At 41.8% G+C, this 18,574-nt stretch overlaps 1 protein-coding gene across 1 annotated transcript; it reads left to right on the top strand.

The window, feature by feature from the left end:
* The first annotated feature begins 4,848 nt into the window (after positions 1–4,848).
* On the top strand, positions 4,849–12,865 carry LOC119241163 (olfactory receptor 7A10-like). Its single transcript, XM_037506268.2, has 2 exons — positions 4,849–4,966; positions 11,762–12,865. The coding sequence occupies exons 1-2, from the start codon at positions 4,914–4,916 to the stop codon at positions 12,729–12,731; spliced, it is 1,023 nt and encodes a 340-aa protein (XP_037362165.1). The 5' UTR covers positions 4,849–4,913; the 3' UTR covers positions 12,732–12,865.
* Positions 12,866–18,574: the final 5,709 nt, after the last annotated feature.

Here is an 18,574-nt window from a genome sequence, read left to right as displayed (position 1 = left end):
GAGACATAAGACCTGAAACCATAAAATATATAAAAGGAAATATAGGCGAAACACAACATGACATGCACCTCAAAGACATCTTTACAGACAGACACATCACCAAAAGCAGTGATAGTGAAGGCAAAGATCAACAGCTGGGACTACATCAAATTAAAGAGCTTCTGCACAGCAAAACAGACAATAACCAAAACAAAGAGAAGCCCCACCAACTGGGAGAAAATTTTTGCATACAACACTAATGATAAAGGACTGATCACTAAAAACTACAAAGAGCTGACAAGACTTAACAAAAACAAAGAAAATAATCCAGTCAACAAATGGGCAGAGGCACTAAAAAGGAACTTCTCCAAAGAGGAAATGCAATGGCCAACAGGCATATCAAAAAATGTTCAACGTCACTTGTAATTAGGGAAATGCAAATCAAAACTACCATGAGATACCATCTTATACCAGTGAGAATGGCACATATTTAAAAAACTAGCAACAACAAAATTTGACTAGGATGTGGAGAAAATGGAATTCTCCTGCACTGGTGGTGGGAGTGCAAACTGGTCCAACCACAACAGAAAGCTGTATGGAGATTCCTCAACCTACTAAAGATGGAGCTTCCATATGATCCAACAATTCCACTCCTAACTATTTACCCAAAGGACACCTGAACATTAATTCCAAAGGGCACCAGCATCCCTATGTTTATAGCAGCATTATTTATAATAGCTAAGCTTTGGAAACAACCCAAATGCCCAAAAACAGATGACTGGACCAAGCAGATGTGCTATATATACACAATGGAATATTACTCAGCAATCAAAAAAGATAAATTCATGCAATTTGCAGCAACATGGATGGAGCTGGAAGGGATAATGCTCAGCGAAATAAGCCAGAAAGAAAAAGAAAAATACCAGACGGTCTCACTCATAGCAGGAATCTAGAAAACCTAAATAAGGGACCAGGAAAAAGAATAGCTATAATAAATAAAAAATCAAAATCAACAAGCAACTATAACCAGAGACACACTATGGGTTGGGGCCAGGAGTGGAGGTATGGGGTGAAAATAAGGGGGGTGCAATTGTATGGGGAATATAAAAAAAAATTCTTAAAAAATTAAAAAATTAAAAATAAAAAAATAGGGCCTCCCCGGTGGCGCAGCGGTTGAGCGCTGGGTTGCGAAGCTGCCCGCAGCCTCTGCAGCGCTGGTTCGATCCCCGGCTGCTCCCCAGCCACCGGAGGAGGGTCCCACAGGGCGCGCAGACCTCTCCTGCTGCCCGCTGCTCCCCTCAGCAGTGTACTTCGGTCCTTCTGCCTGCTCTGCTCCCCGCTCTGGCTCTGGTGAATTCTCTCACCCTCCCGCGCTTCTGACTGTACCCAGTGCATGTATAAACAAAACAAACAAATGAATAAATAAATAAATAAATAAAACATGCCTCTATTAAAAAAATAAATAAATAAATAAATAAATAAATCAGCAGCCTTCCTATACACAAACAATAAATCTGAGGAAGAAATTAAGAAAACCACCCCATTCATTATTGAAACAAAAAAATCAAATGCTTGGGAATAAACCTAACAAAAGAAGTAAAGGACCAATATGAAAAAACTATAAAACACTGTTAAAAGAAATAAAAGAAGACACAAAGAAACGGAAAGACATCCCCTGCTCATGGATTAGAAGAATTAACATGATCAAAATGGCCATTCTACCAAGAGCAATTTACAGATTCAATGCTATTTCAATCAAAATTTCAATGATATTCTTCAAAGAAATTGAACAAATATTGATGAAATTCATATGGAGCCACAAAAACCCCAAATAGACAAACCTTTCCTGAAAAAAAAGAAGGGAATGGAGGTATCACACTCCCAGACTGCAAGCTATACTACAAAGCCATAATAATCAAAACTGCATGGTATAGAACAAGAACACACACACAGACCAAAGGAATTGAATAGAAAATCCAGAAATAACCCACAGATTTACAGTCAACTAATCATTGAAAAACAGGCAAAAAATATGCAATGCAGCAAAGAAATTTGTTCTAAATGGTGCTGGGAAAAACTGGGTTGCTACATGCAAAAGAATGAAGCTTGACTACTACCTCACACCATGCACAAAAATCAACTCAAAATAGATTAAAAAACTAGACATAAGGCCTGAAACCATAAAATATAAAGAAGGAAATATAGGCGAAACACTATATGACATACACCTCAGTAACATCTTTAAAGACACATCACCCAAAGCAGTGATAGTAAAGGAAAAGATAAACAACTGGGATGACATCAAATTAAAGAGCTTCTGTACAGCAACAGAGACAGTAACCAAAACAAAGAGACATCAACTAATTGGGAGAAAATTGTGCACACAACACTAATGATGAAGGACTGATCACAAAAAAAATCTACAAAGAGTTGACAAGCCTCAACAAAAACAAAATAAATAACCCAGTAAAAAAAAATGGGCAGAAGAGCTAAAAAGACACTTCTCCAGGGAGGAAATGCAAATGGCCAAGAGGCATATGAAAAAATGTTAAACATCACTTGTAATCAGGGAAATGCAAATCAAAATTACGAGATACCATCTTACACCAGTGAGAATGGCACATATTAAAAAAACAACAACAAATGTTGATGAGAATGTGAAGGAAAAGGAACTCTCCTGCACTGCTGGTGGGAGTGCAAACTGGTCCAACCACAATGGAAAGCTGTATGGAGATTCCTCAACCTACTAAAGATGGAGCTTCCATGCGATCCAAAATTCCACTCCTAACTATTTACCCAAGGACACAGAAACATTAATTCAAAAGGGCACCTGCACCCCTATGTTTATTGCAGCACTAGTTACAATAGGTAAGCTATGGAAACAACCCAAATGACCAAAAATAGATGACTGGACCAAGAAGATGTGGTACATATACACGATGGAATATTACTCAGAAATCAAAAAAGATAAACTCATGCAATTAGCAGCAACATGGATGGAGGTGGAAGGGATCATGCTCAGCGAAATAAGCCAGAAAGAAAAAGAAAAAGAAAAATACCAGATGGTCTCACTCATATCAGGAATTTAGAAAACCTAAATAAGGGACCAGGAAAAAGACTAATTATAACAGCATAAAAATCAAAATCAATAAGCAACTGTAAACCAGAGACACACTATGGGGTGGGGTGGGCTTGGAGAAAGAAGTAGGATCAAAGCAAAGGTGGTGGGAATTGTACGAGGACTAAAACCAAGATGAAAATCCATACATTGTGCAAAAATGAAAAGTGATGTCAAAAACATATAAAATAAAAAGTAATAATAATAAAACAAAAAAGTATTCAGGAAGAAGTATGCTCATGCAAAAAGAAAAAAAAGAAAAGAAAAGAAATGCATATTGTGGGCACACCAGCCCAGCTGAATCAGAACCCACATTTATACTAGCAGCCTGGGTGACTCCTATGCTAATTGAAGAAGTGTTGGTATCGAAAAGGTCTTCTCACCTTCTCATTGTCAATTTTGTGCAAAATAGCATTTGTATCAGGGCTATCCTGTGTATTGCAGCTTTTAGCAGCATCCTTCCAAATATCTGCTTGAAAACTTTTATCTCTTTCTATGAACTGCTACCACAAAGTTTGAGAACTGGAGGCATTCTGACAAATCAAACTGAAAGTATCATCCCTACTTCAATTATAATATTAATAGATCATTAAACCTCTCTAAGCTCCATTTCTGAAGTTTAGTTCCACACCATAAGATGGACTTTTCTATAAATGAAATCAAACAAAACCTGGGAGGTTTAGCTCAGATCATCATGCTTCAATAGGTGTATCTCTTAGACTTAACAAACATGTTGAAATGAGGGAGTGTATGACATCTCTTAAGTTGTGATATAAGTAAGAGATTTGTAACTGTTATAATAACAAATGTGTCATAAAGCAAAGGAGTTTGGTACCCAAGATTTATATCAAAGGACACAATTTCCCTCTTGTTGAAAAGTAGAATAGCAATTTTCTAGAGATATCATGGCTGTGCCCGCATCAAAATTCAATACGTTGAAAACACAAGGGACCTAACAAGACAAGTTCCTCAGTCATAAATATGGAGAAAACTTTGCCTGAGATTTGAGATAATTTCAGGGTACAATTTAGGTTAAAAAGTAAGCCCCCACTCCTGACCCTGCAGGCAGCTTAGGAAGGCTGGAATGGATAAGGGAATGGATAAGGTTGCCTCTGGACAAGGCCATAAAACCTACCACCACAACCAGAAGAACCAGCCCAGCTCTAGGGACACAAAAGAGAAAGCCAGAACATGTTTCTGCATGAAAAGCCAGTATCAGAGACCAGGAATCCCAGCAGGTAACTAGTGCAAACTGGCAGCCCCTTGAGGAAGCAGGGATAAGAGTAGAAATGAGACCCTCATATGCTCCTTCTCACACAGACTTCTCCCATCTCACCACTGCTTCCCTTAGCAGTGTATTTCAACAAATCCACCTGTTCTGTTCTCAACTCTGTCTCTGGCGAATTCCGGCCTCACCCTGATCTTCTCCCCAAAGCAACAAGGTGCTAGGAAATTTAGACCTCTTGACAGAAAATGCGTTCACGGAAAAAGAGTAAAACCCAACACAAAAGAAACTATTCACTTCTCTCCAACCTAGTCTCTTGGGAGCAATCAGCAGAAAATTTTCCTTTCAATGCAGACCAGTGTCCGAAGGGAATCATGTGCTGAGAGGGCACAAGAGGGAAATGTGCCAAGGAGCACAGGTGGAAGCTGTAAATACCTCCTGTCCAGTGCGTAACCTTGAGATAAACGGGGCATGGTTTTGATTTGGGTTTCAGTTCTGTTTTTCAGGGAGCCAGGTTTAGCTTGGGACCAGTTCTTATTCCTTTTTACTCCTGGTCTGGAACACAGCCTGAGTCTCCATCACTACCATCCAATGGGAAATTCAGACTTCCACACGGAGACCTTTCTCTCAGAAATCCCACCAGGGTGAGTCCAACACAGTGGCGATTGAACGACAAGGTCAGAGAATATGTGGGCCAGGAACATTCACCTGTGATTGCCTGTTTGCATCCTTGCCTAACTAATTATTCATGTATGATTCCAGACAAATGAATGAATAAAATCTAGGCATCACAAAGATCAGGTACTCATAAATGATCACTAGAAAGCCAAATGGAAAAAGATTGGGAATTTTGAAACATTTCCAGTAAAAATAGAATATGTCCAACAAAAGACAAAATTTGCCAGCTGGACTTGATCTCAGGCATACAGCAGGGGAGGGGAGAGCACAAGGGACTAAGGTGATGGGTCACGGGTGCTGTGGTGGTGGGAGAGCTATAGGGACTACAGCTGAGGGGAGAAATCAAAGAGTTTATAAAAATCAACAATGAATGAAAATTAAAAAATAACTATAATGACTTTTTAAGAGTATGTACACGGAGTTTTGCAGTTAAAGAGAGTGGGTTAACAGATTATTAACCAAAGGTTATCGACTGAAATAGGGGCTTCTTTTGTTTTGTTTTGTTTTTTACTTTTAAGATGGGGTATATTCAAAAATTTTCCTATATAGTGGAGATCAAGTCCAGAAACTGCTTGCTTGCAAATGCTGTCATGCAACTTTAGTTCCTGAAACAGATGTATGGTATTTTCTATTACTTTGGTTATAAGGTTTCCACCTGGGAAAAAATAAATTACTAGCAAAGGTGAGTATTTTTTTTAAGATTTTTTTTTTATTTTTTTATTTTATTTTTTTATATATTTCTCACATCATTTTTAAGATTTATTTATTTTTATACAAGAGCTGGTGTATAGGCCAGAGGTGGGAGAGGGTGAGAGGATTCACCAGAGACAGAGTGGGGAGCAGAACAGGCAGATGGACTGAAAACACTGCTGAGGGGAGCAGTAGGCAAGGCAGGGTAGCTCAGCTGCGCCATGTGGGACTCTCCTTGGCCGGCCAGGATCAAACCCGCACTGCAGAGGCTGCTGGCAGCTTTACGTCTTTCTTTTAAGATTTATTTATTTATGCAAGAACTGGGGTACAGGTCAGATGCGTAGGAGGTTGAGAGAATTCACTAGAGACAGAGCAGGGATCAGAACAGGCAGACGGACCAAGGACACTGCTGAGGGGAGCAGCGGGCAAGACTGGAGTGGATTCTCCCTGAAGGTGGGGTGGGGCGGCGATAGAAACCACGCTGCAGAGGCTGTGGACAGCTTCATGGTGCTGTGCTCAACCCACTGCACCACCAAGGAGGTCCCAAAGGTCGGTGTATTAAAGAGCTTTACTTCACATTTTTTTTTTTCCTTTCACCACTTTATATTAAGTGGATTTGTTTTTTTTTATTTTTTTATTTTATGTATTTTTACATCATTTTTCATTTTTGCACAATGTATGCATTTTCATCTTGGTTATAGTCTCTGTACAATTCCCACCCCCCTTATTTTGACTCTAAGCCCTCCTACCCTCCTCCCCCCAACCCCCCAGTGTGTCTCTGGTTTATAGTTGCTTGTTGACTTTGATTTTTATTTTTGCTATAATCAGTCTTTTTCCTCATCCTTTATTTAGGTTTCCTAAATTCCTGCTATGAGTTACACCATCCAGTATTTTTCTTTTTCTTTCTGGCTTATTTTGCTGAGCGTGATCCCTTCCACCTCTGTCCATGTTGCTGCAAATTGCATGAGTTTATCTTTTTCTGATTGCTGAGTAATGTTCCATTGTACTTCACAATTATTTTATTGTAAGTGGTTCATCATTTGTTTTCTCTGTTGTTACTGTCTTTGCAAGACCTTAACCTTTGCATTGTGGAGTCAGAGTGTTTTCCTTGTTGCTTTCATTGCATTCATTCAAACTAGGTTTGGAGCTGTTTGCAACAACTTTGCAGTTTCTCATTCAATTCTTTCAATGTATGTATTGATGTATTTGGGGGAAATTGTCAGTGTTTGTATTTTTTGTGAGGGCAAATCTAACAGTCAGGCTGGCTTTTTCCATGGCCTTTTCTTAATTTTTTCTTACAGGAATGGTTGAGCTGTCACTGCAATATCATAAATACCATGAAATTATAATTTAGCTAGTGCTTCCTCAACCATTTCAAAAATTTCTTTTAGCAAACTCTTATCATTTGCAGCAACATGTATGGAAGAGATTATGCATTCTGAGTAAGGCAGAGGAAAAAGAAAAATACAGACAAATTCCACTTATATGTGGAATACAGAGAAAACAAATAGCTGAATAAAACCAAACCTTTAACAAACCCTAGAACTCTGACTGTAGAACCAAGGCTACCAGAGCGGGAGGGGAGAAACAAAATGGGAAAGGAGCTCAGTGGATTATGCTGGAGGCCTCAGGTGTTTGGTGGTGGGTGTGGTGTGGTAGCAACACCTGCAGGGGGAGAGCAATACCTCTAGATACAAACATTGTAAACCAATATTACCTCAATTAAAAAAAAAAAAGATTAAGAAAGAAAAAGAGAAAAAAGGGCCTCCCATGGTGGTGCAGGCGGTTGAGCGCCACGCTGTGAAGCTGTCTGCAGCCTCTGCAGCATTGGTTCCATCCCGGCTGGAGGGTCCCACATGGCACAGCAGACCTCTCCTGTCCCGCCCGCTGCTCCCCTGAGCAGTGTATTTCATCAGTCTGCCTGTTCTGTTCCTTGCTCTCTCTGGTGAATTCTCTCAACCTCCTGCACATCTGTACTGTTCCCTGGTTCTCGTATAAAATAAATAAATAAATAAATCTTAAAAGAAAAAAGAAAACCCTTCTTTTATATGTTTGACTTACCAGCTTTGGCAATTCAATTTTGAATCATGACCATCCTGATGGCATTAAACTATTAATTTTTTATTGGAATAATATTTCATTGTAGCACTGTACAAGTTTCAGGTGTGTGTCTTTAAAACTCAACATGTGAAAATTCTACATTAAGTTGACAACTAAAAATCCGTCTGCCCTTCACCAATCTGTTGTCCCAATTTCCCCAGCACTCCCCTTTCCCCTCTGGTACCCACTAATAGGTCTTTAATCTAAAAGTTCACTTTTTCACTTTCCCTCACTAGTCTGTTTCTCCAGTTACACAAATGAGTGAGACCATGTGATGTTTGTCTTTATCTGCCTGCCTTCTGCTTTAGATTTCATTCTACCTTGCTTTATATGCTTGTTTGAAACCACTATTCTTAACATAATTTCACTCTTATTCACATTCTTTATTCCATAAGTTCTTAAGCTCTTGAAAATTTCTGCTTATCAGGACAAGGGTACCAGAACTCACACACTCCAAACAGTAAACCTTAAAAACAGACACAAGAGTGTAAAATTACTAGTGAAATAAGGAAGAGATTCATTTTTATTCATGGAATTCCCTGGAAACATTACTAAAATGCAGGGAACAGCAGATGGTAGAGGGTGTCTGCTCTTGAAGCCTGGGGAGCAGCAGGGAGCCCCTTCTTCCCTCTACCTCTCTGACACCATCTCTCATCATCTCCCTCTTGCTTGTTCATTCAGCTTGAAGCACTGGCTTCCTTTTGTGCCTTATATATCACAAACAGGGTCTCCCTGGTGGCCCAAGGGGTTAAAAAGCAACCTATTGTTAAGTGGAAAAGGATGTCCTAAAGCTAATTCCATACAGGCTTTGTGGACTCCACCCCCACCCCAGGCCAAAGCCAAAGACACTGGGAACTCCAAATCCCATCACTACCAAAGGGAAGGTAGCCGGGACCTGAGGGTGGGGTTAAGCAGCCAGGTTGAGATAAAAAGCAGACACGTGGGCTTTGGGGCGGTTCCCCATTTTGGCTCTCCGCCATCTTGCAGCCTCCGGCCAGCTGAGAGTAACTTTGGGTTTCCAGGTCGGCGGATCGGGTAGGATGCATTAAAGACTGTATTTTCCTATTTTCTCCCTGAGTTGTACATTTTCCTTATTTCCTTTTTCCTTGTAAATAAACCTTTTATTAACCTTTCATGTGTGCCTGTAGAGGAGTATTCATAAGTCCCTTTTAAGCGCGAGGGTGAGGACCCACAGCCAGGAACCAGTTCAATATCGGGGCTGCTCTATAACAGCTTGGCGCCCAACGTGCTTTGCAAGCTTCACCCGTGGTTGACCAGCCCAAAATAATTTTTCTTGTGTTGGTCACCATAAAGCATATTAGGTCTACAGGACTCACAGCAAAACTCTTTGTTTCACGTCTTAAAAAGTCTGTTTTTTTTTTTTTTCCGCGCATACGGCTCTTGTGGGTGTGGTTTTGACCCAAAAGTGGCCTCAACCATAAACTTCAGTGGTTTAATCCCTAACCTAAGTTCTTTCAGTTTTTTTCTGGCCTTAAATTTAAGTAGCCTTTTTCCGTTAAATATTACCACCAGTTTAATAAATGTAAATAATTAAATTAAACCTAGTGTATGACACATAATTTTACTTCTATATACATATGTGGGTGGTTTACAAGCCATCCCTTTACAATGTGTGCTTCTGGGTGTTTTTTTGGTAATGTGCATAGGCGCCATGTGCTACATTCTTGTTTCTATAAAAAGTAGTGGTTATACTTCACATACTAACAATGTACTACAACAAATTCAAACTCTTAACTATAAAACAACAAAATCAAACTTTTGAGTCAGCTTTTCAAAACATACAGTATCAAGTACAACAACAAAATCAAACTTTTAAGCCAGCTTTTCAAAGCATGCAGAATCAAGTGCAACAACAAAATCAGGCTTTTAATTTAACTATTAAGTGTAAGAGATAAAAATCATAACGTTTTTAAGTCAACTTTTAAAAATATACAAAACCAAATACAGGCCGCCCTCCATAAATAAAATATGGTGAAGGCAAAAACTAGGCTAATGGTACAAAAAAAAAAAAATAAACGTTCTCCTTCCCATAAGGACTACAAAAGGGCAAAATTAAAAAATATATATATATATATATATATCATTTACTAAATACCTTAAACACATCGGAACAAAGGCCATCTCCACGTGAAGAGGCCCCTCCCGCACAGACTCCTGAGGCTTCAGGACAAAGGCCTTCGCCACGTAACCAGGCCCCTCCTGAGGCCCCTCCCGCTGTTATAGAGCAGCCCCGATATTGAACTGGTTCCTGGCTGTGGGTCCTCACCCTCGCACTTAAAAGAGACTTATGAATACTCCTCTACAGGCACACATGAAAGGTTAATAAAAGGTTTATTTACAAGGAAAAAGGAAATAAGGAAAATGTACAACTCAGGGAGAAAATAGGGAAATACAGTCTTTAATGCATCCTACCCGATCCGCCGACCTGGAAACCCAAAGTTACTCTCAGCTGGCCGGAGGCTGCAAGATGGCGGAGAGCCAAAATGGGGAACCGCCCCAAAGCCCACGTGTCTGCTTTTTATCTCAACCTGGCTGCTTAACCCCACCCTCAGGTCCCGGCTACCTTCCCTTTGGTAGTGATGGGATTTGGAGTTCCCAGTGTCTTTGGCTTTGGCCTGGGGTGGGGGTGGAGTCCACAAAGCCTGTATGGAATTAGCTTTAGGACATCCTTTTCCCCCTAACACTATGAGGCTGTCCACACCACTGCAGCACTAGTTCGATCCCCGGGAGGGAGGAGACCCACATGGCGCGGCAGACCTCTCCTGCCTTTCCCACTGCTCCCCTCAGCAGTGTGTTTCAGTCAGTCCGCCTGTCTGCTCCCCACTCTGTCTCTGGTGAATTCTCTCAACCCCTACCCCAACACTTCTGGCCTATACCCCAGCTCTTGTAGCATAAACTTTAAAAAAAACCTTTTAAAAAAAAACACAAATAGTATCTTCCTCAAGAATTCTGCTCTGTGTTCTCCCTGCATGCACACAGTTCCCTGGACAACTTTGCATCTCCTGCCCACCTTCCTGAGGTTTCTATTCAAATGTGCCCTGTTGACAGCTTTTGCCTAAACACCAAGTAAAAAAAGATAACACCTCACCTTCACTTTCCTTACATCAGTCCTCTTTTTTTTTTCATAGCAATAGTCACCATCTGACACATCATGTGTTCTTGTATTCGCTTAGATATTGTTTCTAAGTCAATGAATTACAGAGTTTTATTTCTCGGCATCCTGTTGTGTTGGCAACACCACCCTGATAGAGAAATGGGAGACATGGAGCAGGCTGCACAATGCAGGATGCTGCTAAACAAGGAAGATCGTGGCTTTTTCATTGACAGACTAATCCTACAGCATCAGTCATGTGTTTTAGGAGAACAAAGAGAAAAAGATGGTTGAAACTAAAGAATGAGATTTTTCATCTAGGGCTTCTGGGGAACATGAGTCTGCTGACCAGGTAATTCTTATCTGCTTGATGACCAAGTGTTGTAATCGAAAGCAGACCCCAGACCCCGGCCTTGGTTTAAATGTTATCAACAAGGCATTCCGCTGATCAGCTGGGGGGTCCCTTATCATACACTGGTCCTCAGCCCCCCAAGCGTTCCCAGTCATAACTCATGATGCATACCCCTCACAGAGTGATCAAGCATTCTACTCTTGCTTGATTTGAAAGGCACCTTGTAAGATTTTGCTATGACTGATTGACCGAGCAGTTCTGACCTTGGTAGAGGAATACAGAACTGCACGTAACAATAATGGTGGCCAAAAGGCCGATTAAGACTACCAGACCCACAAAATACACGATCTCATCCAATTGGAGAGACACAAGAGATAAAGTAAAAATGAAATATTCCATAAAATCATATTGGTATTTATTTCTTCACTAGAAAAATACATAATACCATTTCTTAGAAGTGAGTAATGCCCATTTGTGAAAAATAAATCATTATTTTTTCTTTCCTAGTCATCACCTGGCCCACATGGAAGCAAGGAATGATACTCAAAGTTCAGAATTTATTCTTCTGGGGTTATCAGAGGAACCAGAAATGCAGCCCCTCATTTTTTGGCTTTTCCTCTCCATGTACCTCATCACTGTGTTGGGGAACCTGCTCATCATCCTGGCCTTCAGATCAGACTCCCAACTCCACACCCCCATGTACTTCTTCCTCTCCAACCTGTCCTTTGTGGACATCTGTTTCACCTCCACCACCATCCCCAAGATGCTGGTCAACATCCAGACACAGAGCAAAGCCATAAACTTTGAAGGCTGCATCACCCAGATGTATTTTTTCATACTCTTTACAGGGCTGGATGACTTCCTGCTGACCGTGATGGCCTATGACCGCTTTGTGGCCATCTGCCACCCGCTGCACTACACAGTCATCATGAACCCCCGGCTCTGTGGGCTGCTGGTCCTGGTGTCCTGGAGCATGGGTGTCTTGAATCCCTTAATACATAGCCTAATGGTGTTGCGACTATCTTTCTGTTCAAACATGGAAATCCCCCATTTTTTCTGTGAACTCAACCAGGTTCTTCAGTGTTCCTGTTCTGACACCTTTCTTAATGACTTGGTGATATATTTTCTAATGGTGTTCCTGGCTGGGGGGCCCCTCACTGGGATCCTTTACTCTTACTCTAAAATACTTTCCTCCATACGTAGAACCACTTCAGCTCAGGGGAAGCATAAAGCATTTTCCACCTGTGCCTCTCACCTCTCAGTTGTCTCCTTATTTTATGGCACTGCCTTTGGAGTGTACCTTAGTTCTGCCGTTTCCCACAGCTCACATTCAAGTGCAATAGCCTCGGTGATGTACGCTGTGGTCACACCCATGCTGAATCCTTTCATCTACAGTCTAAGGAACAAAGACATAAAGGGGGCTCTGAAAAAACTGTTTGGAGTGGCTGCTATATTACAAAAATTGTCTGGGGACTGAAGAAATGCCTGTGAGTGCAGGGCTGAAAGTCTTGGACCCAGAAATTGCTATTGTGTCATCACAATAAGGGAACTGAAGTTGTTTTTTCATATTTATATCCGGACTTTCCGTTTCCTTGACCTCTAGCCAATAAAATTCCCTATATAATTATTTAACTCATTTTAGTATGCTTTCTACTCTGATACATACTCAGTCACTCCAATGTTATTTCCAAAATGTTTTTGCAAAACTTGTTTCAGAAATATGGGCCTCCCTGGTAGTGCAGTGGTTAAAGACAGTGCTATGAAGCTGTTATCAGTTCTGGGCAGGCTGGGGAGCTGACACACATGGCACAGCAGACCTCTCCTGTCTCACCCACTGCACCCTCAGCAGTGTATTTCAGTAGATCCACCTATCCTGTTCCCCACTCTGTCTCTGGTGAATCCCATTAGCCCCCACACCTCAGACCTACACCAAGTTGTTATATACATAAATAAAATTTAAAAAAGAAATAATCAGTAATTCCTGTTTTTTAGTGGGGAACTGTGTATAGCTAAAGAATAATTTCTTCTCAAGTAACATATATCATCCCAAATATTTTTCTTTATTTTTCCTGAATGAATCATCATGAGTTGTGTTACACATATGAAAAAAACTGTATTTGGCAACTAAACCCATTTATGTAGTTTTACTATAAGGAAAAATTGGAACCTACATTTGCACATTTGGTCTGGCATTCTTTTCTGTTTAAGCACCTTAACTCATCTCACTGATAATATAGACTTAAATATGCTGGTGTGTTTTATGTCTCACCTCCTGCTTTTATTCTGTTTTTTAGTTTGATGTGCACAATGCCTACCATAATCACTGAAACAAATCAATTTTAAAATACATTTCCCAGTAGAGCCTACATGGGAGGTTTTTGATTACCATTTCAATTTTGCTGCTTGTAATTGGTCTTTTTAGGTGTTCTAATTCTTCTTTATCTAGCTTTGGGTGATTGTAGAGTTGTAGGAATTTGTCCATCTCCTCTAGATTGTTGAACTAGTTTCCATATAACTGTTCATAGTAGTTTCTGATTATTCTTTTGATTTCTGCTGTGTTCATTGTGATTTCTCCTCTTTCATTTGTGATGCTGTTTATTTGTGCTTTTTCCCTTTTTTCCTTTGTGAGCCTGGCTAGGGGTTTGTCTATTTTATTGATTTTTTCGAAGAACCAGCTCTTGGTTTCATTGATCTTTTGGATTGTTTTTTTAGTTTCAATTTCATTTATTTCTGCTTTGGTTTTTATTATTTCTTTTCTCCTACTGGTTTTGGTGTTTTTTTGTTGTTCTTTTTCTAGATCTTTGAACTTCGAGATTAGGTTGTTTCTTTGCGTTCTTTCTTGTTTCTTGATGTGAGCTTCTATTGCTATATATTTTCCTCTTATTACTGCTTTTGCTGCATCCCATACATTTAGGAAATTGGTGTCCTCCTTGTCATTCAATTCAAAGAATTTTTTAATTTCTTCTTTGATCTCCTCATTAGTCCAGTGGTCTTCCAGTAGTGTGGGTTTCAATCTCCATGAGGTAGGAGATTTCCTTGCCTTCTTTTTATGGTTTATTTCTAGTTTGATGCCTTCATGGTCAGAAAAGATGGTTGGTATGATTTCAGTCTTGGTGAATCTGTTGATGTTTGTCTTGGGTCCCAGTATGTGATTGATCCTGGAGAATGATCCTTGTGCACTTGAGAAAAATGTGTACTCAGATTTTTTGGAGTTTAGTGTTCTATAGATGTCTGTTAAGCCCAAGCGCTCTAGATCCTTATTTAGAGCTTTAGTGTCTTCACTTATTTTTTGTCTTGTCGATCTATCCATTGTTGATAGTGGTGTGTTGAAGTCTCCCACGTATGTGTTTTCTCTGATGTCTGTTTTCAAAGATGTTAATAGTTGTCTGATATATTTTGTTGCTCCTTCATTTGGTGAATATATGTTAATGAGTGTTATTTCTTCTTGAAGTATTGTCCCCTTGATCATAATGTAGTGACTGTTGGGGTCTCTTTTTACCTTTTTGAGTTTGAAATCTGTTTTATCTGATATAAGTATAGCTGTTCCTGCTTTCTTTTTTGGTCCATTCGCTTGTAGGATTGTTTTCCATCCTTTAACTTTGAGTTGATTTTTATCTTTTGTAGCTAAATGTGTTTCCTGGAGACAGCAAAAGGTTGGGTTTTGTTTCTTAATCCAGCCTGCGACTCTGTGTCTTTTTATTGAAGAGTTTAGTCCATTTACATTTAGAGTTAATATTAATATGTTAGCATCTGTATTTGCCATTGTGTTTGTCTTTCCTTTGATTTTATTTATTTATTCTTTTAATAACTTTTTTTTTTGGCCTTCTTTCATTGTTATTCATCCCTCTGAGGTTCTGGCTTTAGGATTCCTTGTAGTATTTTTTGGAGTGGGGGTTTAGTCGTAACGAAATTCCAGAGTTTCTCTTTGTCTGGGAAGGTCCTTATTCTTTCTTCATAGAGGAAGGAGAGCTTTGCGGGATAGAGTATTCTTGGTTGGCATCTGTTTTCTTGGAGTCTGTTGACTATGTCCCTCCACACTCTCCTTGCCTGTAGTGTTTCTTCGGAGAAGTCTGATGTCAGTCTGATTGGTTTTCCTTTGAATGTTATCTGTTTCTTCCCTCTTGTCAGCTTCATTATTTTTTCCTTGTCTTAGATTCTTGGGAGCTTTACTATTATGTGTCTTGCTGTATTTTTCCTTTCGTCATGGAAGTTTGGTGTTCTTCTTGCTTCTTGTATATATATCAATTTTCAGCTCCTTCTTCACATTTGTGAAGTTCTCTTCAATTATTTCCTTGAATATTTTCTCTGTTCCTACATCTCTCTCCTCTCCTTCTGGAATTCCTATAACTCTTATATTTCCTTTCCTCATGGAGTCAGATAGTTCCCAAAGTCTTTCTTCGGTCTTTTCCTTCGTACTTCTCTTTCCTTTTCTGTTTTGGTTCTTTTTATTTCTGTGTCTTCAAGAGTACTTATTCGTTCTCCCATTTCATCTATTCTGCTTTCATTGCTTTTCCCAGAGTTCTTTAGCGCCCCCATTAATTCTTTGATCTCCTGCATTTCTTTTACTTCCCTCTTTAGGGACTCAATTTCATTCTTCTGAGCGTTGTTTTCCTTAATGGCTTCCCTCTTTAGGGACTCAATTTCATTCTTCTGAGCATTGTTTTCCTTAATGATTTCTATCAGTTTTTCCATCACGGCAATTTTAAATTCCTTTTCTGGAAGGTTCAGAAGTTCTTCCAAGTCACCGTAGTTGCAAGCTGGTGGGTGGTTTTTTGTTTTTGGTTTTTTTTTGTGGTGTGTCTTTTTTCTGAGGTGTTGTTACTTTGCTTGTAGTTTTTCTTTTCCCTGCTGCTTGTCTTCTAATTTGCTTTATGCATTGGGACACTCTGCCACTGGTACTGGCTGGCATCTTTTTGGTGTGTTCTCTCAGGAGTTTCAGAAACTTGCCATGCAAACAAGTCAAAAACTGTTATGCCAGGAGTCTAGTGAGGCAGTGGTACTTTGAGTATGTTAACGGTCACTGTCACAGAATCTCTCCTCCTTCTGTGTTTAGTTACAAATGTGCGTCTTGAAGTCCCACAGACTTCCCTGCAGGTGGGGCAGCTGGATTGCACTCTGGGTTCCAAATCTCTGGATCCTCCTCTGGGCTCCGACTTCCTGCCAAGTGGGACTGGGCTTGTGGGGGCCTTCAGCTCACCTCTGACTGTGCAGGGAACCTTCTCCCTCTGGCTTCACAGGAAGCCTTCTGCCAGATTCAAGCAGTCTTTATTGAAGAAAGGTCCCTGTTCTAAAATGGCGCTTTGGAGACAGGCACACTCTTCCATGCGCCCAGTTTGCCCTGGCCTTGCGTGCCCGCTCCCCCTCTGGGTTCAGACTGCTGGCCTGAAGGGACCTGGCATGAGCAAACTTCCCAGCTCACCTCTGGCTCCTCTGGGATCCTTCTGCTGGTTTCAAGCAGTCTTAATTGAAGAAAGGTTCCTATTCTAAAATGGCAATTTGGAGACAGGCACAGTCTCCTGCACGCTGGATCTGCCCTGGCCGTGGGTGCCCGCTCCCCCTCTGGGTTCAGACTGCTGGCCAGAAAGGGCCTGGTCTGGGCGAACTTCCCAGCTCACCTCTGGCTCCTCTAGGAGCCTTCTGCCAGTTTCAAGCAGTCTTTATTGAAGAAAGGTCCCTATTCTAAAATAGCAATTCAGAGACAGGCACACTCTCCTGCACACTGGATCTGCCCTGGCTGTCGGTGCCCGCTCCCCCTCTTGGCTCGGACTGCTGGCCAAAAGGGGCCTGGCATAGGCGAACTTCCCAGCTCACCTCTGGCTCTTCCGGAGCCTTCTGACGGTTTCAAGCAGTCTTTATTGAAGAGAGGTCCCTGTTCTAAAAAGGCAATGTGGGTACGCGCTCCCCTGCTGCCCCGGCCATGGGTGCCCGCTCCCCCTCTGAGCTCGGACTGCTGGTCAGAAGAGGCCTGTCTTGGGCGAACTTTCCAGCTCACCTCTGGCTCCTCCGGGAGCCTTCTGCCAGTTTCAAGCAGCCTTTATTGAAGAAAGGTCCCTGTTCTAAAAAGGCGATGCAGGTATGCACTCCCCTGCGTGCCTGGTCTGTCCCGGCCGTAGGTGCCCGCTCCCCCTCTTGGCTCGGACTGCTGGCCAGGAGGGGTTTGGCACTGGCGAACTTCCCAGCTCACCTCTGTCTCCTCTGGGAGCCTTCTGCCGGTTTCAAGCAGTCTTTGCTGAAGAAAGGTCTTTATTGAAGAAAGGTCCCTATTCTAAAATGGCGATTCGGAGACAGGCACACTCTTCCACGCGCCTGGTCTGCCCCAGCTGTGGGTGCCCGCTCCCCTCTAGGCTCGGACTGCTGGTCAGAAGGGGCCTGGAGTGGGCGAACTTCCCAGCTCAACTCTGGCTCCTTCAGGAGCCTTCTGCTGGTTTCAAGCAGTCTTTACTGAAGAAAGGTCCCTATTCTATGGGGTGTTGGTGATTTTTTTTTCTGGTCGCTAGGTGGCACCAGAGATCTCTCCTAGTGTCCTTGGGGAGCTGTTTTTTTTACCCCGTGGGACAGGGGAACAGAGTGGGAGTGGTGGGGAAACCCTCAACGGCTTTAGGATGCTGTGTCTGCCTTGTGCCCCACCGTTGTGGGGAACCCATGCCCAGAATTTCATGCCCTGGGTCTCAGTTCCAAAGCCCTCAGGTCCAGGACACAGGCTGTAGCCCAGTTCAGTGTCCACAGAAATGGTGTCTTTTGCACCCCGCTCCCATGTTTGGGCACCTGGCTTCTGATTACTCAGGGAGGGACATTCACCTCAGCGAGGGCCCCTGCACGTCTCCCCACAAGCCTAGGTCGCAGGCGCGGGGACCTGGGCAGCCGCGATCGGCGTTTGGTTTTCAAGCGCAATGCTTTTCCACACAAGCTTACCGGTTGGCCTGGTGCTGTTTGTAGGTCTCCGGGAGTCTGTTTTTCTCGAATGGCGCCTGGAGCCATTCGCCCACCTCCGCAGCCAATCCTGCAGGGTTCTCCACAGCTCCAGTTTACAGGGTGTGGTGGCTGAAATATTTCCTTTCCACACACAGTCCCACTTGATGCGTAGGTTGTTTAAGTTTTTTTGTTTTTTCCTCCTTCCTGTCAGTCGGAGAGTGCCGATTTTGTGGGTGGGGGAGGGTAGCAGGGTTCTGAGCTTTCCTCCCTTCTAGACCTCTTTTATGGCAACTTTGTTCTTCGGGTAGTTTGCTGGAGTCGTCCGTTTATCTTCCGTGTCCCAGTTCTCCACAAAGCAGACTTTAAAAGTTACTGGATATGAGGAAACTCTCAGGTGCTGTAACTGCC

This window comes from Talpa occidentalis, unplaced genomic scaffold (assembly GCF_014898055.3).
Source record: "Talpa occidentalis isolate TD23 unplaced genomic scaffold, MPIMG_talOcc4v2.1 talOcc4.12, whole genome shotgun sequence".
Lineage (NCBI taxonomy): Eukaryota > Metazoa > Chordata > Mammalia > Eulipotyphla > Talpidae > Talpa > Talpa occidentalis.
Note: the sequence above shows the minus strand (reverse complement) of the source record. Positions and strands in the feature narration are given on the sequence as shown.

Bases quoted from the DNA above. Each gene is read 5' to 3' on its own strand.
- LOC119241163 (XM_037506268.2), top strand. From the start codon at position 4,914: ATGGGAAATTCAGACTTCCACACGGAGACCTTTCTCTCAGAAATCCCA. The intron at 4,967-11,761 runs GTGAGTCCAACA...TTTCTTTCCTAG, and splicing joins CTCTCAGAAATCCCACCAGG to TCATCACCTGGCCCACATGG.